Source organism: Gymnoscopelus microlampas (genome assembly GCF_963454915.1).
Source record: "Gymnoscopelus microlampas genome assembly, chromosome: 12".
Classification (NCBI taxonomy): Eukaryota; Metazoa; Chordata; class Actinopteri; order Myctophiformes; family Myctophidae; genus Gymnoscopelus; species Gymnoscopelus microlampas.
Window position 1 is genome coordinate 51315850 of NC_139949.1, and position 27355 is coordinate 51343204.

At 42.1% G+C, this 27355-nt stretch overlaps 1 protein-coding gene across 1 annotated transcript in view; it reads left to right on the forward strand.

Moving 5' to 3' along the window:
* Positions 1-27355, forward strand: part of sptbn2 (spectrin, beta, non-erythrocytic 2) — a 144268-nt gene that overhangs the window by 105419 nt on the left and 11494 nt on the right. Inside the window, exons 19-34 of the mRNA XM_084073222.1 lie at positions 1596-1814; positions 5177-5379; positions 6406-6496; positions 6843-6989; positions 8901-9164; positions 13496-13720; positions 15304-15393; positions 16449-16727; positions 17847-17977; positions 18996-19200; positions 19986-20360; positions 21922-22166; positions 23308-23446; positions 23877-23961; positions 25425-25621; positions 26767-26894. Of these exons, the coding sequence (XP_083929348.1) occupies positions 1596-1814; positions 5177-5379; positions 6406-6496; positions 6843-6989; positions 8901-9164; positions 13496-13720; positions 15304-15393; positions 16449-16727; positions 17847-17977; positions 18996-19200; positions 19986-20360; positions 21922-22166; positions 23308-23446; positions 23877-23961; positions 25425-25621; positions 26767-26894 (3023 nt within the window). The remainder of the gene's footprint in view (positions 1-1595; positions 1815-5176; positions 5380-6405; positions 6497-6842; positions 6990-8900; positions 9165-13495; positions 13721-15303; positions 15394-16448; positions 16728-17846; positions 17978-18995; positions 19201-19985; positions 20361-21921; positions 22167-23307; positions 23447-23876; positions 23962-25424; positions 25622-26766; positions 26895-27355) is intronic.

Sequence of the window (27355 nt, forward strand, 5' to 3'; positions counted from 1 at the left end):
CATCAGTGATCACACTCTATGTTTTAGACATCTTACCTCACCTCCATCAGTGACTATGTTTTAGACATCTTACCTCACCTCCATCAGTGATCAGACTCTATGTTTTAGACATCTTACCTCACCTCCATCAGTGATCAGACTCTATGTTTTAGACATCTTACCTCACCTCCATCAGTGATCAGACTCTATGTTTTAGACATCTTACCTCACCTCCATCAGTGATCACACTCTATGTTTTAGACATCTTACCTCACCTCCATCAGTGATCACACTCTATGTTTTAGACATCTTACCCCACCTCCATCTGTGATCAGACTCTATGTTTTAGACATCTTACCTCACCTCCATCTGTGATCACACTCTATGTTTTAGACATCTTACCTCACCTCCATCAGTGATCACACTCTATGTTTTAGACATCTTACCCCACCTCCATCAGTGATCACACTCTATGTTTTAGACATCTTACCTCACCTCCATCAGTGATCACACTCTATGTTTTAGACATCTTACCCCACCTCCATCAGTGATCAGCTATGTTTTAGACATCTTACCCCACCTCCATCAGTGATCACACTCTATGTTTTAGACATCTTACCTCACCTCCATCAGTGATCACACTCTATGTTTTAGACATCTTACCTCACCTCCATCAGTGATCACACTCTATGTTTTAGACATCTTACCCCACCTCCATCTGTGATCACACTCTATGTTTTAGACATCTTACCTCACCTCCATCAGTGATCACACTCTATGTTTTAGACATCTTACCCCACCTCCATCAGTGATCACACTCTATGTTTTAGACATCTTACCCCACCTCCATCAGTGATCAGACTCTATGTTTTAGACATCTTACCTCACCTCCATCAGTGATCACACTCTATGTTTTAGACATCTTACCCCACCTCCATCAGTGATCACACTCTATGTTTTAGACATCTTACCTCACCTCCATCAGTGATCAGACTCTCAGCTTGATTGATTCTCTGATTTCCCTATCAGACCCACAGCCTGATCTGGCAGGCTGCCATAGCAACCAGATACAGGAAGTCTGACCTCTTAATCACATGACTGAGGTTGGGAGGTTGGGAAGGATGTGACTAGAGGTTAGGGCCGCAAAGCAAAGTGGGGAGGGAGGAGAGGAGAGGCCAGAGAGGCCGGACTTCGCATGACGTGTGTGCAGAGCTATAATTAGGCCAATAGTGTCTCGGCTTTGAGCCACGCAAATGCCAGGCAGGTAGAAAGAGAAGAATTGGAACAATATAAGGTTAGGGCCTAAATGTGAGGGCCGCGAAGCATCTCCTCACACCAGGCTTTGGCGTTTTGGGTTTCTTGACCTGTATTTGCGGCCCTGACATCTAGTTGTATAATAATTGTGATAATCTTGAAACTGTGATTATTAGACTATAATTCTCAGACTATAATTTAATTTCAGACTATAATTTAATTTCAGACTATAATTTAATTTCAGACTATAATTTAAATTTAAACTATAAAAAAACGCGGGCAAAAATCCTTGATTGTGTGGGCTAAAATCCTCCATTTTTCTTATAATTGTCTCTAATGGTTCCATCCCTCTGCTCCACCAGGAGGACTATGAGAAGATGCGTGCTGTGGGCGACGAGGTGACCCAGGGCCAGACGGACGCCCAGTACATGTTCCTGGCCCAGAGGCTGCAGGCCCTGGACACGGGCTGGCACGAGCTGCGCCGCATGTGGGAGAACCGCCACAGCCTGCTGGCCCAGGCCTTCGACTTCCAGACCTTCCTGAGAGACGCCAAGCAGGCCGAGGCCTTCCTCAACAGCCAGGTGAGGAGAAGAACCGTGGAGAGAACGTTGTGCTGAATGTGTACCATGTGTTAGGGCTGTCAAAAGAATATTCGATATTCGAATATTATTCGAATATTGGGAAAATATGTGTATTCAAATATGAAAATTAATATTTGAATATTTTTTTTAAAAGTTATTTTTTTTGTTTATTTGACAGGGACAATACAAAAAACATGTATCAAGTTATAAAAACAAACAAAAGATATGTTTTATTGGATCGAGCACTCGATACATCGTTTTTTGTAATAATTTTTTAACTTTAATTTTTTTTTAATAATTATAATAATAATATTCTAATATATTCAAATATCTGCCAATTCGAATATCATTTCTGAGGAAAGTTGACAGCCCTACCGTGTGTTCAGAATGTATCATAGCCAGGTGAGAACCATGAAGAAGAACCCACGTGGATAATGTTGTGCTGAAGGCACCTTATATCGCCAAAACTGTTAGATGTCAGGATTCAAATTCAAACATTTCAAAAGTAGCAGATCTACAAGCTCGAAACGCGCCGCTTGCAGATCTGCTACTTTTGATGCTTTCGCGTGACGCTGTAGTATGATCAAGTAGGGCTTTATTTTACAAATAATTTGAATATGAAGATAACGCGTTCAATCCGGGAACGCATCTGTGTCATTTTAGATGTATTTGGCTATTCAAAAATAGTAGATCTACAAGGTATGAGCTTGTAGATCAGATTTTTTTTTTTTTTAATGTGTGCAAATCTTTCAATATATATATGTTTAACTCAAATCTTTGCTTCTGGGGGTCCCTGGAACTAAATATTTTGAGATGGGTGGTCTGCAACCAAATCATTTTGGTGGTCTACAAATTCTAAGATTCTACAAATATCTTTTTTTGTTTGTTATTTTGCTATAATATTAGTGGTTCTCAAACTTTTTCATGATTTTTCACGATTTTCTAACTTTTTCACATTTTTTTCCGAAAATAGCAGATCTACAAGCTCATAGCGTGGCACATTTGAGTATTGTAATTTGTCTCTAGACTCTGTGGTGGTGGATAGGTACTTTACCCCAGGGCCCTGAGCGCCACCATTCTATATAGTAAAAGAACTGAAAAAAGTGAAGCGGGGAAAACGAATTATTCAAAGATTGACAAAGTTGCCTTTATGATAAATGAACAAACCAAACAACAAGTCGTGATAAATGGACACTTCAAAAGCCTAAGGGGGGGCGTGTGTGTCCACTGAGGCGTTTTATGTTTTGGAATTGTTTTGGATGGGAGCGCTACGTATTTATGCTAGGCTGGAAATGTCCAGGAACAAGAAAAACAACTCTTAGCTGGACAGATTGGACCCACGGCCTAAATGACGCAGCATAAACTTCAGACGCTACATAATGTGTCATTGACTGCAGTGTGTTAACGCATTAAGACCGGGAACGCATCTCTGTCATTGTTTTTTAGATTTCTTTCTTCAAAAATAGCAGATCTAAAAGCTCATAGCGCGGCACCGAGTGCCGCGCTATGAGCTTGTAGATCTACTATTTTTGAAGAATCGTGAAAATGTGTGCGAATCATTGAATACATATGTTTTAAGTCAAATCTTTGCTTCTGGACGATTCTACAAATGTCTTCTAACAGTTTTGGAAAAAAGTTAAGTTGCTATAATCAGCGGTGCTCAAACTTTTTCATGTCAAGGACCCCCAAAACTATATGTATTTGGCCGTGGAGGACCCCCCATCTCAAAATACGTTGTTCCGGGGTCCCCCCCAGAAGCAAATATTTGAGTTAAAAATGTTCGCTTTTTGAAAATATATATTCAAAGATTTTCACAAAATGTTACACGATTAAAAAAAAAAAATGCATCTACAAGCTCATAGCGCTATGAGCTTGTAGATCTGCTATTTTTTTGAATAGCCAAAGGAGTCTTAAAATGGCACGGAGGCGTTCCCACCCCGGTCTTAATGGGTTAAGCTTGGTTTTGTTGGCCTGTGTGTACAGAGAGCTCTGCTCACAGCCTCCCAGCAGTGACGTGCTGGAAGGCTGCTGAGTAAGTAGGTCATATGGTGATTTCAGTCAGCCCGGGGGGGTGGGGGGGGGGAGACAGCCCGCGTTAGGCCCCGTTTCCCAACACTCAACAAATCAACAGATGTACCACTGCAACTTCAAGGTGACACACAGATATAACCCATTAAAACCTGACGCCATTCTTAAAAAAAATCTAAATCCTAACAGTTTTTGGGAAAAAAAAAAAAAAATGTTTTTCAAGATTTTTCAAAAATAGCAGATCTACAAGCTCATAGCGCGGCACTCGGTGCCGCGCTATGAGCTTGTAGATCTGCTATTTTTGAATATACAAAGAAATGTAAAGTGACACAGATGCGTTCCAGGTCTTAATGGGATAATGTGATAAAACCAGAGCCATTTATCACCGTTGTCAAAATGTGTCTCTCATATACCGGACGCGATGCTTCCAGCTTGCAGGGTTTTTTTTTGGCTGCGTTCTGGCTGAACGGCCGTCCGGCACAGCCATCTGTATCCCTGCAAAGAAGTAATATTAACCGCTTTATAACTGCCAGACACATTTTAAACTGGCCTTGCCTCATGAGCCGACGTGATAACCTGAAACGGTCTGATGGAGCTGGCTGCGTTAAGGCTTGGTTCATATACTGTACTGCAGGCGAATCCATTAGTTTCTCAAGCTCCATCTTCAGGCCTGACTGTGCATCACATTTGTGTATTCAGACATCGTCGACCTAAGAGCATAAGTTAACTTGCTTAACTTATGCTCTTCGCATCGAGACACATTGTGAGCTTGTAGATCAGCCATTTTTATCTGAGCGTCGTCATCTTATGATAATATATATGTCAGGCTTTGGTGTCTGGAGTATTCAGACTGAGACCGATGTCGCAGGTTCGAGTCCTGATCCCGACGGCCTTTGCTGCGTGTCACTCCCCATCTCTCTCTCCCTGTTTTCTGTCTAACTTGTGGCCATCCTTTGACTTCCGTAACCTATGATGTACAGGGTCTATGACATCATATCTATAAATTGATGTATGACTCCACGAGGCTCAGCCCGGCCCGACTAATTAGCATAGATTTTGGACCCTTCCCGGCCTGAAAACGTCGGGTCGGGTTCGGGCAGAATTTGAGAACTCTAGCAGAGAGGGTAGACGGTGGGATATAAGGTTCTGAGATGGTGCTAAGGTGTTGGTCTTTTACACTAAGTACATGTATGTTGGCTGGGGTGATATACTGGGGTGTGCTATCTGTACAGAGTCTGTACAACTAACATATATAATATGTTCTTGGTACAGGAGTACATGCTGTCCCATGCAGAGATATAAACTAAAGTCTATAATGTTTTGTTCCTGTACAGGAGTACGTGCTGTCCCACACAGAGATGCCCACCACCCTCCAGGGGGCGGAGGAGGCCATCAAGAAGCACGAGGACTTCCTGACCACGGTGGAGGCCAGCGAGGAGAAGATCAGCGGCGTGGTGGAGGCGGGCCGGCGCCTCATCAACGAGGGCAACGCCAACGCAGACAAGATCCAGGAGAAGGCAGACTCCATCCAGGAGAGGTCAGTGTTGCTGTGAAGCTCCGATTTATTTGTACTTAATTAAAGGTATGCCACAATATAAAAGTACAAGTACAATGCCTGTATTAAAAATGTTACTTGAGTGAGAAAAAGCTAAACAAATACTGGCATCACACTTACAGTACCAAAGTAAGAATACTCAAAATGTGCCAAGACTCACAATGCGTCACATGGCAATGTGTTGAGCTTGTATATAGGCTATTTTCAAATAGCCGAAGTATAAAACGAGGCTTTATAGGTAAATGCACTGTATGTTTGTTAATAATAATCTAAATCTACAATAATACAATTATAAAGCTTCCAATAATTGTTGTGGAGAAAAAGTTAAACAATATTTGCTTATGCGATGTAGTGGAGTAGTAGTATAAAGTATTGAAAAATGTACTCAAGTAAAGTAACAGTGCCTCAAAACTTGACTTATGTGCAGAACATTACTACTGCTGCTACTGTATGCTTATTGATCTAGTCTAAGCTGAGGAGAGCCTGTGATTTAATCCCTTAAGACCGGGAACGCATCTGTGTCATTTTAACATTTCTTTTCTTATAGCAGTTTTTACAAGCTCTGTGCAAATCTTTGTATATATATTTGTTTATTTTTTAAACTCAAATCTTTGCTTCTGGGGATTCTACAAATGTCTTCTAAATCCAGAAGTGTTCTTTGAAAAAAACGTATGATGGTATTATATCAGTGGTTCTCAAACTTTTGTCATGTCAAGGAGCCCCCAAAATGATATGTATTTGTCCGTGGACCCCCCCATCTCAATTGTTTTTGTTCCAGGGACCCCCAGAAGCAAAGATTTGAGTTAAAAATGTATATATATATTCAAAGATTTGCACACATTTTCTCAATTTCCTTTTTTCAAAAATAGCACATGTACAAGCTCATAGCGCGGCACCAAATATATATTTTTTAATAGCCAAAGAAATCTAAAATGACACAGATGCGTTGCCGGATTGAATGATGAGACTTTCACTGGGTTTTTTACCGTTGTTGTTTATCTCCTCCAGGCATCAGAAGAACAAGCAGGCTGCAAATGAACTGCTGGCCAAGTTGAAGGACAACCGCGAGCTTCAGCACTTCCTTCAAGACGGACAGGAGGTACTGTAGGAATATTGTGTTCTGTGTGTGGTTGACACTGTACTGACTGTTGTGTTGTGTGTGTAGCTGACACTGTTCCTGACTGTTGTGTTGTGTGTGTAGCTGACACTGTTCCTGACTGTTGTGTTGTGTGTGTAGCTGACACTGTTCCTGACTGTTGTGTTGTGTGTGTAGCTGACACTGTTCCTGACTGTTGTGTTGTATGTGTGTAGCTGACACTGTTCCTGACTGTTGTGTTGTGTGTGTAGCTGACACTGTTCCTGACTGTTGTGTTGTGTGTGTAGCTAACACTGTGGATCAATGAGAAGATGCTGACTGTTGTCTGACTGTTGTGTTCTCCGTGTAGCTGACGCTGTGGATCAATGAGAAGATGCTGACGGCTCAGGACATGTCCTACGACGAGGCCAGGAACCTCCACAGCAAGTGGCAGAAGCACCAGGCCTTCATGGCCGAACTGGCCTCCAACAAGGACTGGCTGGACAAAATCGATAAGGTACAGTTTAGCACCATAATAGAACTGCATGTGTCCAGCAAGGTTATAATAGTTTTGGATTTTTCATTTTAGTTTACTTTTAGTTTGTTAAGATTTTTTTTTTCTAATTCAGTTAGTTTGAATTAGTTTCTAGAGCAGATTTGCTAGTTTGTATTAGTTTGTATTTTAGATAATGCTAATAGTTTTAGTTCGTTTTTATTAGTTTTAGTTTTTTTGAATACTTTCGGCCCTTTTCAATCCTGCACCAAATAAAAAAATAAGTAATAACCTTGGTATCCAGGAGCTACTGTATGTCCAGGAGATCCATGCATCTCCATGCACTTAGGGTTGGGATCCTGTAGGATTTTAACCATTCGCTCTTAACACATCGGGTGCCAGCATTTTTTCATAACAACTTACCGTGGGTGCCAGCATTCTCCCCATTGACTGCGCTTTGCTGTTTAAATATCTAGACTCCACGACGAGCAAATCCATGTAAAAAAAAGCATCCATTCATGTAGCGCGATGACCCTGGCTACAGCCTGGAACCATAACATTTCACTCGCGAGTTACAACGGGGGGGGGGGATCGCGCATCGCGCATGACCGGTTTTCCCCACCGGAAACAGATTCGGAGATATAGGCGTTTTAAAGAAGGAAATAGACAGGAAGAGGATGGGAGCCATGTTTTTGTTTCCGGTGATCTATCTGGCCGATCCTTCTCAGGATCACAATGGGTACTCCCAGAGCTGCTCTAGTCCCTCCCGTGTGGAGAAAAACCAAAAAAAACAAAAAGATACCAAAACCGTACTGGTACGGTTATGGCACTCCGCGTAACTTTTTGCACCTTTTGCAAAACAGTATATATACGGTTTTGGCACCCCATGTGTTAACAATTCCTATATGTTTTACAAAATCTAAACTATGTATTTTTTGATAAACATATTGGCTATGCAAGGGATAATGCATGGGGAGGTAGTCATTATTGAAATTTAAAGCCCGACAGGGCGATTAACCACCGAGGCGCAGCCGAGGTGGTTAATCGCCCTGAAGGGGCCGCTTGAAGGGGCCCTGAAGGGGCCGCTTATTACACGGCTACTTAATAAATACATAAATACATTTACCCAAAAGTAACAACAAAACGAAGTATTTCCTTGCTTACGGCAATGAAAGTATTCCATAAGTATTGGGCTGGGCGGACAAGTTCGCCTCGCAAAAACAAATGACGAAATGGAAAAAAACTCGCCCCAAAACACACTCGCCCCCCATTCTATTTACTGCCGATTTGCCTGTAATACCGCCGGATTTGCCCCGGGGCGACTGTGTTTTGGGGCGAGCGTTTTGGTATTCCCCCGTTGTTGTGCCACGATAAACAAGGAAGCGCAGTGGATCAAATAGAATGACTTCTCGGTTATTGCATCGTCTATTTCTCACTTCAAATGTTTTCAAAAACATTCTTGAGAGCAACGTTTAGTTGTAAATGACATTGGTTGTTTGTTTACATGGCTGTCATGTTGGATAAAGCATATAACCAAGCAGCACAGGTTGACATGAGCAGGTGTTCTGAGTCTCTGATTACACAGCGGTCCGTTATAGAGCTCATCGGTCATTATCCAGAAATAATGACCGATGACTGACCAATCAGAATCGAGCATTCAACCAAGCCGTGTAATAAGCAATCATACATACTGTAGTATTGAATGGAACCGATTCCGGCTTCTCAATGTTGGATCCGGTTGGTTTCGGTTATATTGTCAGGTATTCTGAGGAAAGCCTTGATTTTATCAAAGCTGTAAAGGGTAGGATGAAAATGAAAAGTGCTCACTATAATAAACCCTGAATACATGTTTTAATAAGATTAAGGTGAATAAATAAATAAGATAAAAGGACAAACTGTGATCATCACGGTTCCATGTGATAATGTCATCCTCAGGAGGGCCAGGCTCTGGTCCAGGAGAAGCCGGAGCTGGAGCCGGTGGTCCAGCAGACCCTGGCCGACCTGCAGCGTCAGTGGGAGGACCTGGAGGCCACCACCCAGACCAAGGCCCAGTGCCTGTTCGATGCCAACCGGGCCGAGCTGTTCACCCAGAGCTGCTCCGCCCTGGACGTGTGGCTGAAGAACCTGGGAGGTCAGCTCCACAGCGACGACTACGGCAAGGACCTGACCAGCGTCAACATCCTGCTGCAGAAGCACCAGGTGAGGCACTAAGTCCACTGTTTGGTTCCTTTTCCCACTACGAAGGGTTAATCCATTAAGATGTCTTTGGCTATTCAAAAATAGCAGATCTGCAAGCTCATGGTGCGGCACTGAGTGCCACGCCATGAGCTTGTAGATCTGCTATTTGTTTTGAAAAATCTTGGAACATTTGTGCAAATCTTTGAATATATCATTTGATGTATGTGTTTATCTCAGTGATGTGTTGTACCGTGGTACGCTGTATACGTAGTATGCCCTGTAGATTTTTTACGTCGCCACCGTATACCTTCAAAAACTGTTCAAAACAGCGTATCTGATACGTTGATACGGTCTGATACGCTACTACTGCCCTGGAGTTTCCTCCGAGGTGGAAAGACTGGTGACGCCAGGTTAGCCCAGGAGTGGCTGGGAGGCAGCAAGAATGTGGGCTAACTCTGTTGATGGCTTATCATGTGTGTAGCTATTGTTCTTGAGGTGATAACTAAGTAATGGCTGCGACGGAATTCACACATTAACTCAACGTCGCGAATACTAATGAAGTACTCTAATCAGGCAGTGTATTGGCGTATGCGCGTCATAGCACAGCATGAAGGCAATGAAATGTTGGTTTTAGTTCAGTCTGCTCCCACTCTTGGAAACAAAGATGGGACTACGACCACCGCTAAAAAAAAAGCAGTTCTTTCAAAGCGATCTGTTTAAAGGGCAAGACCACTTTGGTAGAGGTTTGGGTTGTGTAGTTACCTTGCCATGATGTAACTCCAAAGGTGGGCAAGAAATAAAAAATAATTGCGCCATTGATTAGAAATGTATAATTCAAAATATGCTCCTCATTGACTTACATTGTGCGGTAAAACAGCTCTCAAAGTCACTCTTTTAGCACAGAAATGAGCGCAAACAAAGTTGATTCAGACAATATAGAACATCACCAAACCCAGTACTGTTTTTTTTTTTAAACAAAAATGTCAACTTCCTGTTGATTTTGCCATTTTTAATAAGTAGAAAACCCGGACTGGATCGGCGGATCCGGATCCAGATCTTCAAATAGTAAAATCAGCAGGAAGTTAACATTTTTATTAAAAAAACAAACAGTACTGGGTTTGGTGATGCTCTATATTGTCTGAATCAGCTATGTTTGGGTTCATTTCTGTGCTAAAAGAGTGACTTTGAGAGCTGTTTTACCGTACAATGTAAGTCAATGAGGAGCATATTTTGAATTATCAATTTCTAATCAATGGAGCAATTATTTCTGATTTCTTGCCCATCTTTGGAGTTACATCATGGCAAGGTAACTACACAACCCAAACCTCTACCAAAGTGGTCTTACCCTTTAAGAGTTTCGCTGCAGCCCCGACTTGTAAGCGTCCTCTCACCCCATCTGATGCCTCTTGCGTATAGACGCATCTTGCGTATATATTATAAGCATATTGCGTGTGGGCACAACATTTTCACATTCAATGTTTTTGTGGGCCACACACGCGCAAAATGTTTACGTTTAAAATTCATTATAGACGCCCGCATGCCGTGCGTGTGGGAGGCAGGGAATAATCATATACCTTGCAAAAAAATCTAGAACACACCACTGGTTTATCTTGCTTACTGTAAGTCGCTCTGGATAAAAAACGTCTGCTAAATGCCTAAATTGTAATTGTAACAACAAACAGGGAGGTATTTCATTTAAAAAAAAGATAAATAGCTTATCTACAAGCTGACAGTGCGTTCTAGATCAGCTATTTGTGCTGTATCTTTAAAAAAAGTACAAGTTCTAGTTCCACCTCCTGAGCAGGGCCCAAATGAGGTAGTGCCTCCAAGAAAGTAGGATACCTGATAAAACATCAAACCTAGTATTTGTCTTAATAACGTGCCATCTAAATAACATTTTTAATTGTTTCACTTGACGCGCTTGGAGTAAAGTCGTGATCGGCTTATGACAACATTTCACCTCAAAATGAAATAAACAAAAATACATTCAAGGCTCTTCTGAACTGGATGTGATGTGATAACTTCAATATACACTTTTAGACGTTGTTATAAAAAAACATTTATTCCACAATCCCCATTGTTGCAAAATCAAAGCTGCCTGCCAGATGCCTTGACTTTGTTCATCTATCAGAGGAAGAAATGTGTCTGTTTTAGACACTAGATGGATGGTTTTAAACTCGATGTAAGGGTTACTGTCTGTTCATTCACTACTACTTTAAACGTTATAAAAACATATATTCTAAAATCTCCATTGTAACCGAATCAAAGCTGCCTGACAGATGCCTCGACTCTGTCTTTCTACCAGAGGAACTTAGAGAAAGATGTCTGTTTTTATTTTAGAAACTAGATGGATTTAAATTATTTTAAACTCAATTTGATTGTAAATGTCTTTTCATTCAGACTTGACATGACAGAAAAAGTGAGGGTTGATTGAGGGCTTACATTTATAGTTTTTACCTTCACCTTGGCTTCGTAGCATAAGGGAGGGAGGATTGTACTAAAAGGGTATGATTGTTCCTGGGACTTTCATGAGTGTTGTCTTCAAACTTTATCGTGATACTTGGGGCCTCTTTGCTGGCTATATTCTGTGTGCAGGAAGGTCGAGTAGATTATGACTTGCCATAAATCTTGTATATCAGTGTTGATGAGATTGTCTGGGTTCAGCGCACAGCTGGAGTGAAGAGACCAGGTCTAAACAATGAGGGTTCTGTTCTATGTGTCAGGTGGAACAGAGGGTTATGTTCTATGTGTCAGGTGGAACAGGGAGGGAGGAACACAGCTTTTTTTGCAGACATCCTCTTTGCTCCTCATGAGAGAGCATCTCTAATAATACGCGTCGCCCCCAAAACATACAGCTCTCAAAGCCCCATTGTGTGGGTCTTATCTCTTGTTCAGGCTCATGTAGGTTTATGTATTTACATTTTGCTCTAGCCATTTCAGCAGTTGATCTTGTAACATTACTGTGCAATAGAGATGTGCGCTTTTTCGCCACCCTAATCCACGTGTACACATTCATTATCCATCCGTCATCCAACCGCATTGATTATATTATCCTATTTATAGATCCGCACCAACCGCACCGCAGGGATGCACATGGGATTCTATATGGATACGTACTTGTACAAACAATGTCACTCACCACACACTGATGTAGTGATTGTATACATTATCCATGGTAACAGCAAGCCCTCCGTATCCCATCACTTTCTCACAGCGCAACTTTTCATAAGACATATCCAGTCGTCGGCAGGGTTAAGAACTTCATTAAATCACTCCCACGCCAAACTTATATTCCTCCCTTTTTTTCTTTTAAATCTTCAGTTAAGGGAGTAGTTCACCAAAAAAATGACTTATTTTCTATCAATTGTACACCCTATGAAGCCTTGAATCCATGGATTTATTTTAGTTTTTGTGGCATTCCTAAACCAATAATTTGATTCTCGTCTCCTACCGGCTAATGTATCCGGTAGGAGACACAAAGTAGATTATTTGTGTCTCCTACCGGATACACTTATTGGCATTGGAATGCCACAAAAACAAAAATAAATCCATCAATTCAAGGCTTCATGGGGTGCGCAATTGATAGAAAATAAGTAATTTTTTGGGTGAACTACTCCTTCAAGTTTATCTCACTTTCGCTGTCTTTAGTCCAAGATGAAAACTATCTTTGCTTTAGTCTCCACTGTGTTTGGAAAATTACGTGATTATGTTGTGGCTGTGGGTGTCACTCCCGTGGGAGAAGTAGTTCGACATGCTATGAGGGTATTGAAGGCACTGTCTCTTTGACTATCTTAAATACCAATCCCAGTGATATTTGCTTCACTCTGTCTTCTACCCTGAGCCATCCCAGAGTAGCAAAGCGCGTTGGAATCCTTATAAATCTTTAAATTATATAAATACATAGTGTTGAAGAGAATTACTCCTGATCCATGCAGACTTTTATTAAATGGTAAGAAAGAAAAACTGGTGCGCTTCTTAGTTTAGGCAGTGGGTGCTCAGCTATGTATACAAATCAAATCAAAAACCACCTAAGTGGAAAAAGCGGCACTCCAAAATAAATACTGCAAGACAGCGGCTCAGTTTCTCATTTTATTGCGGGAAACGCTAACGCGTTTCGGCCGCAGCCTTCCTCAGAGCAGATTAAAGAGGCATTAAATTAATTTATTAAATGGTGTTTCTGTGCTGACGACTAACCAGCGCTAACCTCGACCTCACCAGGTTTTCCACACGATGGAAACAAACAGTCTATATCAGTATCCACTAATTCTCACTAGACGGGATCAGAAGACTGCTAAAACGAGTTGCTCCCCATACAGTCTAACCCTGGTACTGTTGGTTAAACCCTGTCCTAGATGCTGGAGCACCAGATGGAGGTGCGTGAGAAGGAGGTGCACTCTCTCCAGTCCCAGGCCCTGGCCCTCACCCAGGAGGAGGCGGGCCTGACGGAGGTGGACGGCCAGCAGAGGCGCGTGGCCGACAGCTTCTCCGAGCTCCAGGACCCCCTGACCACCAGGAGACAACGCCTGCTGGCCTCCAAGGAGGCCCACCAGTTCAACAGGGACCTGGAGGATGAGATTGTGAGTATACCTTCACTCCAAAAAAAAAAAAAAGTTTTATGTTTGTGATATTGGGTCCAATAGAATGTGCTGGCAAGTAGGACACAGGCTTTTTTTCAGTTTTCTTATTTTTGGGCGGTGTAACCGCCCCTATATGTGAGGGTTGGGACATTGACATTTGCTGCACTGTGATTGGCCACCCATTGTACCCCCCTAACCCTGCACTGTGATTGGCCACCCATTGTACACCCCTACACATTCAATGCAAATCTATACTTTTCTTTAAGTGAGCTTCCATCACTGTGATGACCACTAGCTGCACTGTGATTGGCTGACTCTATTGGCTGACTCTATTCAGCACTGTGATTGGCTAGCGAGACACATGACACATGTGCATAGTCCTATCAATAGGACTATGCACTTTAAAAAAAACACATTTATGTTTTTTTTAAGTGAGTCATGGGTCTGTGATGACCACTGTGACCACACCGCCCACTTCACACTGGGTGTGATTTTTAGATTTCTTTGGGCCATTCAAAAATAGCAGATATACAAGCTCATAGCGCGGCACCGAGTGCCGCGCTATGAGCTTGCAGATCTGCTATTTCTTGAATTGGCTAGCGAGACACATGACACATGTGCATAGTCCTATAAATAGGACTATGCACTTAAAAAAAAACACATTTATGTTTTTTTTAAGTGAGTCATGGGTCTGTGATGACCACTGGGTGTGATTTTTTTTTTATTATGAATTTATTATGAATGTGCAGGTTTTAAGCTTTCAAATTGTGTGTGATACATTTAAATCTGCGTATAGTTGAAGATGATACTTATTTGAATGAAGAAGTGGAGAGTGTTTTGTGATCCTAAACGTGCTACAGTATGTGTTTGTTATATCGAGTGGAATGTACACCATTTAAACTTTGTAATATGAGAAAAAAGAAAACATGAAATTGTTTCAGTGTTTATGTTAGTTTTACGTTGTACGCACACACAACAATACCTTTACAATTCTACATCATCACAGGAAAAAAGACTATGAATCATTTCTTATACTGTAGGTCAGGGGTGGGCAACTTTGATGATGTAGAGGGCCACTATATTTCCACACATTGCATATAGCCTACTGTCTCTCCGTATTTTAACTTTTTTCGCCATTCATGTCACACAAAAGTAGCAAAAATAGCCGATCTACAAGCTTGTGAGCTTGTAGATCGGCTATTTTTGCTATTTTTTGAATTGGAATCCAGATTTTTTTTTGGTTATTTTTGAATTAAAATCCTGAAAAGTAACATTTTTATTTTATTTCAAATGCATTTAGTTAAACTTATGTTAACTTTATGAACTTAAATACATTGGACACAAAAAAGACATTAAGCTACTACTATAGACTGAAGTAATTAAAGCGGGTCATGTTTGCATGTTTGGAATTGCAACAGCTGAAATCAATAATATAGTGTATCAGTAATCCGATATTAAGTGAAGGTGGGGGCCGCATGTGTCCCCCGGGCCGCCAGTTGCCCATGTATGCTGTAGGTGTTGGGTCTAGTTTCCTTCTGTGTCAGTTGTTTTACCCAGTGTGTGTTGTTGTGTTTCCTGTACAGCTGTGGGTGAAGGAGAGGATGCCTCTGGCTAACTCCACAGACCACGGCAAAGATCTGCCCACGGTGCAACTGCTCATCAAGAAGAACCAGGTACAGTACATGCAGATCCCATACACCTTCCACTGTTTAATCATCATTAAGACCGGGAACGCATCTTGTGTCATTTTAAGATTTCTTTGGCTATTCAAAAAACAGCAGATATACGAGCAAACATTTTTACTCAAATATTTGCTTCTGGGGGGTCCCTGAAACAACATAATTTGAGATGGGGGTCTGCGGTCAAATACATATCATTTTGGGGGTCCTTGACATGAAAACATTTGAGCACCACTGATATTATAGCAACGTAAGTTTTTTCAAAAAACTGTTAGGATTTACTATAAGACATTAGAATCGGCCACATTGCACAAACTTTTCAAAAAATAACAGATCTACAAGCTCATAGCGCGGCACTCGGTGCCGCGCTATGAGCTTGTATATCTGATATTTTTTAATAGCCAAATAAATCTTAAAATGACACAGATGCTTTCCCGGTCCTACTGGATTAACACTTGACACCGCCGATCAGGCCATTTGGCGATCTCAAAATGTTCGAACAACAGAAAGACAAGCTCCCAAACAAAACAAAACATTGATTGATCGATTGAAATTTTTATTAGGCAAAAGCATGTAAAACAACACAGTTACATTTATAATACTTTTGTCTAAAAGGTCCGACCAAAAAAGTCCTTGCGGACTTGTTTCCGTTGGGGTCCTTGAATTGATTTCATAGACATATATAGTAGCAACCAAACAGTTCAAATATCAACATACAAATACAGAGAAAAAATACCACTATGTACAAAAAAAAGCATGAAAAATAAAATATATACGTCTGTCTACCGGGACACTGGTACTACCTCCTCTTATGGCCTCCAGAAAGATGAGTTTTTAGGGCTGTTTTAAATGAGCCCAGTGAACTGCATTTTTTGAGGGATGGGGTTAGACTATTCCATACCTGGGTGGCTGTGCTGTAGAAGGAGAATTTACCCATGTTTGTTTTATGGGTGGGTGGTACCAGATTGTTGTTTACGCTCCCTCTAGTTGTCACATCCAGTGACACTCTGCCTCCTCCTCTCCTCCTCCTCTCCCCTCGCCGTCCACAGACGTTACAGAAGGAGATCCAGGGCCACCAGCCGCGCATCGACGACATCCACAGGCGAGGCCAGACCCAGAGCCAGGTGGACGGGGACAGACAGTCGGCCCTGGAGGGCCGCCTGGTGGAGCTGCAGGACCTGTGGGCGCAGCTCATCGCCGAGACGGACGAGCGCCACGCCCGCCTGGTGGAGGCCAACCGCGCCCAGCAGTTCTACACGGACGGGGCCGAGGCCGAGGCCTGGATGGGGGAGCAGGAGCTGCACATGATGTCTGAGGAGAAGGCCAAGGTAAGAACTGTACTTTTACTTTACTCGAGTATGTCCATTTCACTATTATGTTTTCAGTGGTGGAAAAAGTACTCAAATTCTTTACTTAAGTAAAAGTACCGATACTGCAATATAAAAATACTCTGTTACAAGTAAAAGTCCAGAATTAAAACAGTACCAAAAGTAAAAGTACTAAATATTTGAAAATAGCAGATCTATAAGCTCACAACGCGTCGCGATGCGAGCTTGTAGATCTGCTATTTTCAAATAGCCTAGGTATAAAATACGGCTAAAGTGGTTAATGTATGTTTCATTGTATCATAATTTATGTCTGAAAAGTAACTAGTAACTAAAGTTTTCAAATAAATGTAGTGGAGTAAAAGTACAATATTTGCCTTTGAGATATAGTGGAGTAGAAGTAAAAGTATTCGAAATTGGAAATACTAAAGTAAAGTACAAATACCTCAGTAGTAAGTAAGTAAATGTACTTAGTTACTTTCCACCACTGTATGTTTTACACCACTACAGTTATTTGAAAACTTGACATAACTTGCTACTTTGTAGATTTAGATTATTACTTACTTAGGATTATTTAGGATTTTGAACTTCTTATACATGTAATTAATAGTTTTTCACTGCATTCTATTTCCATTGATATAATGTATTTTATATATCCATTGTGCTTCTTTTTACTGACAAATCTGTATGAATGTATGGCAACTGGAGCTGTTAAACAGAACACATTTCCTTTGGGATTAATTAAGTATATATCTATCTTATCTATTACAAAACATACCAATTAAACCCTATTTCATACTTTGGCTATTCGGGAAATAACTGATCTACAAGTTCACAATACGATGCGATGTCTTGTGAGCTTGTAGATTACATGTGTACACTCTCAGAGCTACAAATGGATAAATGATAATGTTTTGCCTATAATAATTAATAAGGGAGATGTGGCTTTTGACTGTGGTTCTGGTGTAATGTCCCTGACGGATAGAAAGTGTCAGGCCACTTGTTTACATCCAAGCTGGGAGAATTTGAAGTGTCAAAGAGTCTCTATATATTCGGCTAGTTTACAGAGTGAACCTTTTATTGAGTGTTGGTTCAGTTATTCCTGTGTGTGTGTTCTTATAGGACGAGCAGAGTGCTCTGGTCATGGTGAAGAAGCACCAGGTTCTGGAGCAGGCCCTGGAGGACTATGCCCAGACCATCCACCAGCTGGCCAACAGCAGCCGTCTCATGGTCACCAGTGAACACCCTGAAAGGTCAGTCAGTGTCACGTTTAGTTGACCATATTATTGGAAACCTGGGACTACAGTTATGCACAGAGCCTGTTGATGCATACAAACACTGGAACTCAGAACAGTGTAACTTTCATGGGCATGAATCGATATGGCCATCTGGTGGCCACTAATGTGCCTAGCAACGCAGATTAGTACTTTACTGCAGACCTGCCTGCATTGATGAGACAGAAACTATAGCAAACTCTCACTCCACCATTCTATTCATTTTCATTTCAGTTAATGAGAAAGATTTGTTGTTGGTAGTTTTGCGTTCATTAGTATAAGTAAGCTTAAGTTGACACACTGTTTGGCTCCAGCTGATATTGTATGAAAGCTGTTTAGGTGTAAAGAAGCTGCTCTTAATTATTAGTTTTTCTTTTTATAGTGTCTCTTTTCATACACATTAAATGTGCAACTGTTCTTTGTTAGATTATACACCTTCATTTCATCGTTCACATCATGACAGAGATCTGACACTGAACAGGAGTGTTGCACTGAAGTATGTTTACACTTCAGGTACTTAGCTGATGCTCTTATGCAGAGTGACTTTAAGAGGGTGTAAGGGATTTCATTTTTGTAAAATAAATGTTCAATAGCTGTATATTCTGATAGTAATCATTGCTATAGCATGTTTGTTCATTAACAGTGGTCTTCAGAAAACATGGCATTTTCAGGTCGTAGTACCAATTGTATCCAATCATTACAGAGAACTCATGCAGGATACATGATAAAACAGTGAAAAGGGAGACCCCTGTTACTGAGCAATGTATAAATGATTACTATCAGAATGTAGAGCTTTGACTTTTATCTTATTATTTGACAAAAAACAGAGCAGCCATAGAGCCTGGAGACCATTTATGTCACAGGGCAGATGACAAGGTTTTTCACATTAATTACCACCACAGTATAAATCCACTCTCCACACAACCTGTGTACCACACCGGTTCTCCTACCATTTGCTGATCTAAATCACTAACTCTCCACTGCTCTATCTCAACAGTGAGAGAATCACCCTACGGCAAGCCCAGGTGGACAAGCTGTACGCGGGGCTGAAGGACCTGGCGGAGGAGCGGCGCGGGCGTCTGGCGGAGCGGCTGCGGCTGACGCAGCTGAAGAGAGAGGTGGACGACCTGGAGCAGTGGATCGCTGAGAGAGAGGTGGTGGCCGGGTCCCACGAGCTGGGACAGGACTACGAACACGTCACGGTGAGGCCAAGAAAGACTTAGTTTATACACCGTTAGGCATGTAACCATTCAAACATCTCACCATACGATTTGAATCACGATACGATTTTTCACGTTTTTTTAAAACACGAAATGTCTTTCCAGACAAATGACCGAAAAGTATTTCTCTCTCTTTTTTTTCTCTTACACAAATCCAGTATTTTCTTCTCTTTTAAATAAAAACATTGCAATCTTGTAGATCGGCTATCTTCGCTTTGCTGCTGTATATATGAAAAAATAAAAATAATAGTTATTCATTTCATTAACCACATCATCCCTATTCTGGGTGGAACATTTGCAGAAAATAGCAGATCTACAAGCTCACAATGTGTCGGGCTGTGACGCATTGTGAGCTTGTACAGACCAAGTACAGAGCCAAAGGTCAAAGTTTCCTAAGTATTGAAGGTTTAAGTCAGTGGTTTTCAACCTTTTTCGTGTCAAGGACCCCCAAATTGACACATATTAGCCCACGGACCCCCATTTGAAAAGATATGCCAGGGACTCAACCATTTAGGTTTATTGGGGGTCCCAATCTACACTGTATCATCACCATTAGTGTTCATTTAACGGGTCCATTTGGTTCCATTTTGTACACTCTCAGAGTTACAGACATATAAGGGTCCATTTGGTTCCTAACTATTAATTTGTCTGGGGACCCCCTGGAACCCCCTCAAGGACCACTGGTGGTCCCCGGACCACTGGTTGAAAACCACTGGTTTAAGTGGTCTAACTAACTGTCTGGCTGTTGCTTCTCGTCTCAAAAAAAGATGCTGAGGGACAAGTTCCGGGAGTTTGCCCGGGACACCAGCACCATCGGGCAGGAGCGCGTGGACGGCGTCAACGCGCTGGCGGACGACCTGATCGAGTCGGGCCACCCGGAGAACGCCAGCGTGGCGGAGTGGAAGGACGGGCTGAACGAGGCCTGGGCCGACCTGCTGGAGCTGATCGACACGCGCACGCAGATGCTGGCGGCCAGCTACGAGCTGCACCGCTTCCACCAGGACGCCGCCGAGGCGCTGGGCCGCGTGCGCGAGAAGCGCGCGGCGCTGCCCGCCGACCTGGGCCGCGACCTCAACACCGTGCAGCACCTCCACCGCCAGCACAACGCCTACGAGCACGACATCCAGGCGCTCTGTGGACAGGTACAGCGTAGCTTTTTTTATTTTGTTATTTTAATTATCCAGGGGTGTTTCGCTGAGCACGAATATGCTCTTATTTTTTTTTCCCAGCAATTACCTGCTTCACAATCTCTCGCACACGCACACACACACACGCATACGCACACATTAACTCATTGGCTGCCAGCTTTTTGATTTTTTACCTACAGCTGGCTGCCAGACTTTTTCAATGAGAAAAAAAAAGCACTTAGGAGCCGAGATACATAATTTTTAAGTTTTCAGTTATAAGGAAGTGTCTGGGAGCAAAACTCTTCGGAAAATCATATCTCCTTGGTCTTTGGGTTTTTTTGAAAAATTAAAAAAAAAAAAAAAAAAAAAAAAAAAAAACTTTTATTTTGAAAAAAAGATTTTTTTGAAAGAACGCAGATCTGCGTCAATGGCAGCCAACGGGCTTTTGCGCAAATGAACGCAGATCTGCGTCAATGGCAGCCAATGTGTTAACAGAGTGAGTTGGCAGAAATGGTGGCACTAATGAGTGTCAAGTGAGGACCAGTTATATAATTAACGATAGGTTGGACAGCCTGTCAGCGGGGAGTCATTGGGGGGGAGGAGTAGGATGAAGGCTCTACGAGTGGCCGTCTTTTTTTGATAATTGTTTTCATTCATTTTTGGGGCGGTATAACCGCCCCCTATAAGTGAGTTTTGGACACTGACCAATCCTGCACCGTGATTGGCCAATAGTCTACAACGCAGTCTACACCCCTAACCCTTCCACAGTCAATGCAAATCTATACTTTTGCAAAGTCAGCCAATCACATTACAGCTATTGTCATCACCACTAGCTGTAATGTGATTGGCTGACTTTGCAAATTCAGGACTGTGATTGGCTAGCGAAACACATGACACATGTGCAGCCCTATGAATAGCAGTATGGACTTAAAAAAAGTCATTTGTCCTTTTTATTAAGTGAGTCATGTTGTGATGACCACACACTGCCCACTTCACACTGGGTGTGATTTTTTATATTTTTTTGAAAATGAAAAAAATGTAATACAATTAAAAAATCACACCCAGTGTGAAGACAGTGGTGCATTTGAAAGTGTAACTGGTTGCATCCTTGTGTTGCAATCAGCAACAATGCTGTATGTTGTCACGTGACAACATATTGTCATGTGTCACGTGAAGCTTGACCAATCAGCCGTGCTCAAACATACGGACGGACGGACGGACAAAGTCAAATGTAGGAGTGGTTGGCACCACTCAAAAATAAAAATAAATCGAAAAAACATGGCCCCCTCGCGTATCAGGAGGGCAGTCACCAGAACCAAGGACTGGTGTTTTTGATGAATCTAACATGTTAAAAATGGAGTTTGAAGTTATAATGGGTTTGTATAGGAAGGGGGCGTGTCTGATAAAATGAATATCAAATATCTAAATACGGAATCAAGCAACTTAAAAACTGTCTGGGGGGGCTCACAAACGCCTGAGTAGAAGATAAGAAAACACATCGTTGAAGGACCCCTGAACGAGGTAAAAGACATCTCTGACACCCCTCCTCCTCCTCCTCCTCCTCCTCCCCCTGCAGGTGAACCAGGTGCAGGACGACGCGGCGCGCCTCCAGAAGGCGTACGCCGGGGAGAAGGCGGAGGACATCCACCGCAGTGAGCACACCGTGTCCGAGGCCTGGGAGGCCCTGCTGGAGGCCGGACAGGCGCGCCGGCTCCTCCTGCTGGACACCGTGGAGAAGTTCCGCTTCTTCAACATGGTGCGAGACCTCATGCTGTGGATGGACGGGGTCAACCTGCAGATAGACGCCCACGACAGCCCCAGGTCAGTGGCTGCTTTTTATACCGCGGGTTCTCAAAGTGTGTGGGGGGTCCAGGGGACCCCCAGAAGGGACATTGAAGGGGGTGCCAGGCAATGTTGATTTCGTCGACTACAACTATGACGAAAAATGTTCGTCTACTACCTTTTTTCACTGACGAAAACGAAATAAAAACTAAGCCATGATGACTAAAACTAAGACTAAATATATTGACAATTTCGTCAACATATAAAAACTAGAATAAAATGTTAGTGAGGGATCTAGTGGAGAAGAGATCCAGTAGAACTAAGAGACAAGTCATTTTATGTTTGGTTGAGCTCGGGAGTTGCTCTCTGAAAATAGCCGATCTACAAACTCACAACACGTCGCGACGCGTTGTGAGTTTGTAGATCTGCTATTTTCAGCATGCAACCAAGTGTAAAATCAGCCATTACGACGCCATCAAGGCACCGCCAGCATACATTTTGGCGGTGCCTTTGAATGGACCTGGCCTTTGAATGCCTTAGAATGGACCTTGTTGGTCCCGAGCTAAATCAGTAACAGATCAGAATCAGAATCAGGTTTATTGTCACATCACAGGTTTACAAGGTAAAAAAGTGGGTGAAATTCGTTTTTTTTACATCGTTCCCATCGCAACGTTATTTCAATAGAAAGAAGAGGGGGGAGGAAGAAGAGGGGGGGGGGGCAAGTGGGAAGGAGATCAAAAAGAGAACAACAAAAAGTTATCTACATATTTACACTAGTACCTGAAATAAGAAATATGACGAGCCTGAAGCATAGCAGCAATGTATACTGTGCATGATATACTTATGGACGTTAAGGTGCTTAGAGAAAACAAAGGAAAGCACGATAAAAGTCAGTGCGTTATACATGGGATTAAGGTGCAAAACAGTTTAACAACTTGACATTTTGGCTGTTCGAAAATAGCCGATATACATATGCGGTGTGAACTTGTAAATTGGCTAAGTATTTTCGAAACATCTGAAAAAAATAATAATTTTGAATAATCTGGTATGTTTGTAAACACCCCATTACAAATCGGTGACATGGACTGTGGTCTAAAGTATATATATTTTTTTTTATGATTTATCTTTTACGTGTTACGTGACTGATCTGTGTCTCCTGTGTGTGCTTTGTGTTGTCCAGAGACGTGTCGTCGGCAGGCCTGGTCATCGCCAACCACCAGGACATCAAGTCAGAGATCGAGGCCAGAGCGGACAGCTTCACCGCCTGCACTGACATGGGCAACTCTCTCATCAACAACAACCACTATGCATCTGATGAGGTACAATGCCAAATGTCACTCTGAGACGAGGTTATTATAGCTAACGAAATAACAAAAAACAAACATTTCTTAACCCATTAAGACCTGGAACTAAATTTTGATGGGGGTCCGCGGCCAAATACATATCATTTTGCGGGTCCTTGACATGAAAAAGTTTGAGCACCACTGATATAGAAACATACGTTTTTCAGAATACCGTTGGGATTAGGAGACATGTAGAATCGGCTTCAGGTCTTAAAGGTTTAACTGAACTAAATAAAAAATAGAATAACAAAAATAAACGATAAATAACAACTGTATTGTGTGTTTAAAAAAAAAAACTGAAATTATAAAACGAACTGAAATTATGGACACAATCATTACAGCCTTGTGCAGCTTATTAAGCGTGTTTCGTTCTCTGTTCTTTCCTCCGATGGCCAACGTTTCTCAGATTAGAGAAAAGCTCGCTCAACTCCAGGAGAAGAGAGACAAGATCAACAAGAAATGGCAAGACAAGATGGACCACTTACAAATAGGTATGTGAGACTGACTCATGCTCTGTGTGAAGTGTGTGTTACTGTATCTGTGTATCAGTGTTATCTCAGAGTTTCCCAAACTTTTACATGCCTAATACCCTCAGGGCCTCAAATAAACAAAACAAAAGGGGAATGAGCGCACACCAGTGTTGTGGAGGTGCTGAGCACGGTGGATACAATTGAAGTTAAAAGAAGAAGTTGCACAGCTCGTATCCATTATTATGCAATTATTTTCTAGAGCAAACCAACTTTTCAACTGAGTCTTCTTCAGGGTGTGAAAACTTTGCTGGTCAAAACGGTGGTTTTCTCTATAAAATAAATCATAATATTTGCATCATGGCTACAAGCTGTGTGACTTCTGTTAATTTCAAGTATTCCCAAATAGCTGGTTTGTCTGATGGCCCGTTATTACATTAAGTACCATTGGTCTGACGAAGCACATTATAACTAAGCCTAACCCTAAGCTCACACTAACCTAACATTTATGGGACTATTGGAACCTTTAATGGGCCGTCGGACCAAAGGGCAGCCCCCAAATAGCCATAGCCTCTTGCTGTGGTCTCCTATTTTTTTAAGGAAATAAAAATACATAAAAATCTACACGCTCACAATGTGTGAACAAGCTTGTACATTGGCTATTTTTGCTATTTTTGTTGTATTTGTAGAATTTGAAATAATTATAAATGCATTGTGTACGTTTTGACTATCAGTGTTTTGTGTTTCTATCATTTGTACTTGATGATCATTTTGTTTCATAAACATGGCTAAATAAAAGGTGTTCCTCTGTGTTGCTACAGTGCTGGAGGTGTTACAGTTCAGTCAGTGTTATTGTATCATAAACTAAATAAAACATGGTCCTGTGTTGTTACAGTGCTGGAGGTGTTACAGTTCAGTGTTATTGTGTTCATAAACTAAATATAACATGGTCCTGTGTTGTTACAGTGCTGGAGGTGTTACAGTTCATCCAGTGTTATTGTGTTCATAAACTAAATAAAACATGGTCCTGTGTTGTTACAGTGCTGGAGGTGTTACAGTTCAGTCAGTGTTATTGTGTTCATAAACTAAATAAAACATGGTCCTGTGTTGTTACAGTGCTGGAGGTGTTACAGTTCAGTCAGTATTAATGTGTTCATAAACTAAATAAAAGGTGGTTCTCTGTGTTGTTACAGTGCTGGAGGTGTTACAGTTCAGTCAGTGTTATTGTGTTCATAAACTAAATAAAGCATGGTCCTGTGTTGTTACAGTGCTGGAGGTGTTACAGGTCAGTGTTATTGTATCATAAACTAAATAAAACATGGTCCTGTGTTGTTACAGTGCTGGAGGTGTTACAGTTCAGACAGTGTTATTGTATCATAAACTAAATAAAACATGGTCCTGTGTTGTTACAGTGCTGGAGGTGTTACAGTTCGGTCAGTATTAATGTGTTCATAAACTAAATAAAACATGGTCCTGTGTTGTTACAGTGCTGGAGGTGTTACAGTTCGGGCGGGACGCCTGCGTGGCAGAGTCGTGGCTGGCGGGCCAGGAGCCGCTGGTGCGGGCGGCGGAGCTGGGCGCCAACGTGGACGAGGTGGAGAGTCTGATCAAACGACACGAGGCCTTCGAGAAGCTGGCCGCCGGCTGGGAGGAGCGCTTCATCCTGCTGGAGAAACTCACCACGGTGGGTCCAGGGTCTTAGTTTAGTCTGGAGAAACTCACCACGGTGGGTCCAGGGTCTTAGTTTAGTCTGGAGAAACTCACCACGGTGGGTCCATGGTGTTAGTTTAGTCTGGAGAAACTCACCACGGTGGGTCCAGGGTCTTAGTTTAGTCTGGAGACACTCACCACGGTGGGTCCAGGGTCTTAGTTTAGTCTGGAGAAACTCACCACGGTGGGTCCATGGTGTTAGTTTAGTCTGGAGAAACTCACCACGGTGGGTCCAGGGTCTTAGTTTAGTCTGGAGACACTCACCACGGTGGGTCCAGGGTCTTAGTTTAGTCTGGAGAAACTCACCACGGTGGGTCCAGGGTCTTAGTTTAGTCTGGAGAAACTCACCACGGTGGGTCCAGGGTCTTAGTTTAGTCTGGAGACACTCACCACGGTGGGTCCAGGGTCTTAGTTTAGTCTGGAGAAACTCACCACGGTGGGTCCATGGTGTTAGTTTAGTCTGGAGACACCAGTGTTGATTTTGACAGCAACTTTTGATTTAGTTATAATCATAGTCTTTAGAATAAAATTCTGTTTAGTTTTTAGTCATATTTTAGTCATCTGAAAAGTTTTAGTCAACTAAATATCATGAGATTATAGTCGACTAAATCTACAGTTAATTCTGTCGACAAAAAGTTATTTTGGCGGTGCCTTGATGGCGTCGTAATGGCTGATTTTACACTTGGTTGCATGATGAAAATAGCCGATCTACAAGCTCACAGTTGTGAGCTTGTAGATCGGCTATTTTCAGAGCGCAACACCCGAGCGTAACCAAACATAAAATGACTTGTCTTTTAGTTCTACTGGATCTTTTCTCCACTAGTCCCTCACTAACATTTTAGTCTAGTTTTTATTTGTTGACGAAATTGTCAGTATATTAAGTCTTATAGTTTTAGTCAACATATCTTAGTTTTTATTTACTTTTCATCAGTGAAAAAATGTAGTTTTTCGTCATAGTTTTAGTCGACGAAATCAACACTGAGAGAAACTCCATGGTTTTAGTTTAGTCTGGGCCTGTATGTGACAATAAAGTTGATTCTGATTGTTGATATGAAAAGGTTTGAGAACCACTTGCACTACAACCACCGTTGTTTATTCTTTTTTTCTTCTTTCTCTCAGCTGGAGGAGCATGAGATCCAGAAGAGGATAGAGGAGGAGGAGAGGGCGAGGAGACCCCCCACACCGCCCCCGGTAGAGGAGGTGCCACCGTCGGAAACAGAGTCCCAAGCACATGAGTCTGCAGCCAGGTATAAATGTTATGTCACTCTTTAATGCCATACATTTTATTACAGTAGTGTCCTTGGTGTATTTGACTTCACGGGTGTTAATAACAGTCAACAGATAACACAATATATCTCTCCATAAATGTGCAGCATCTCTGTGTGTGTGCACTTGGCAAAACTTGGCGTGTATGTTGCTGAGGATGTGAGGGAAGTGCGGTAGAGGAAGGGAAGTTCGCAATGTATTTTCCAAACAGCGTTTGGACCACTGTGGGTCTTCATCAGGTCTGATACATTACATGAAGGAGGCGTGTTATATACCAGGGGTTCTCAAACAGTTTTGGCTCAGGGCACCCCTGTAAATAATGTCTTCATCCATGGCACCCCATCATGTTTACATTGTTACTTTGTAATATCTGTTTCCATTATGACAGATTGAAAATAACTTTGTACTTGACGGTTAACCACTTGAACCCCAGTATCCTCAT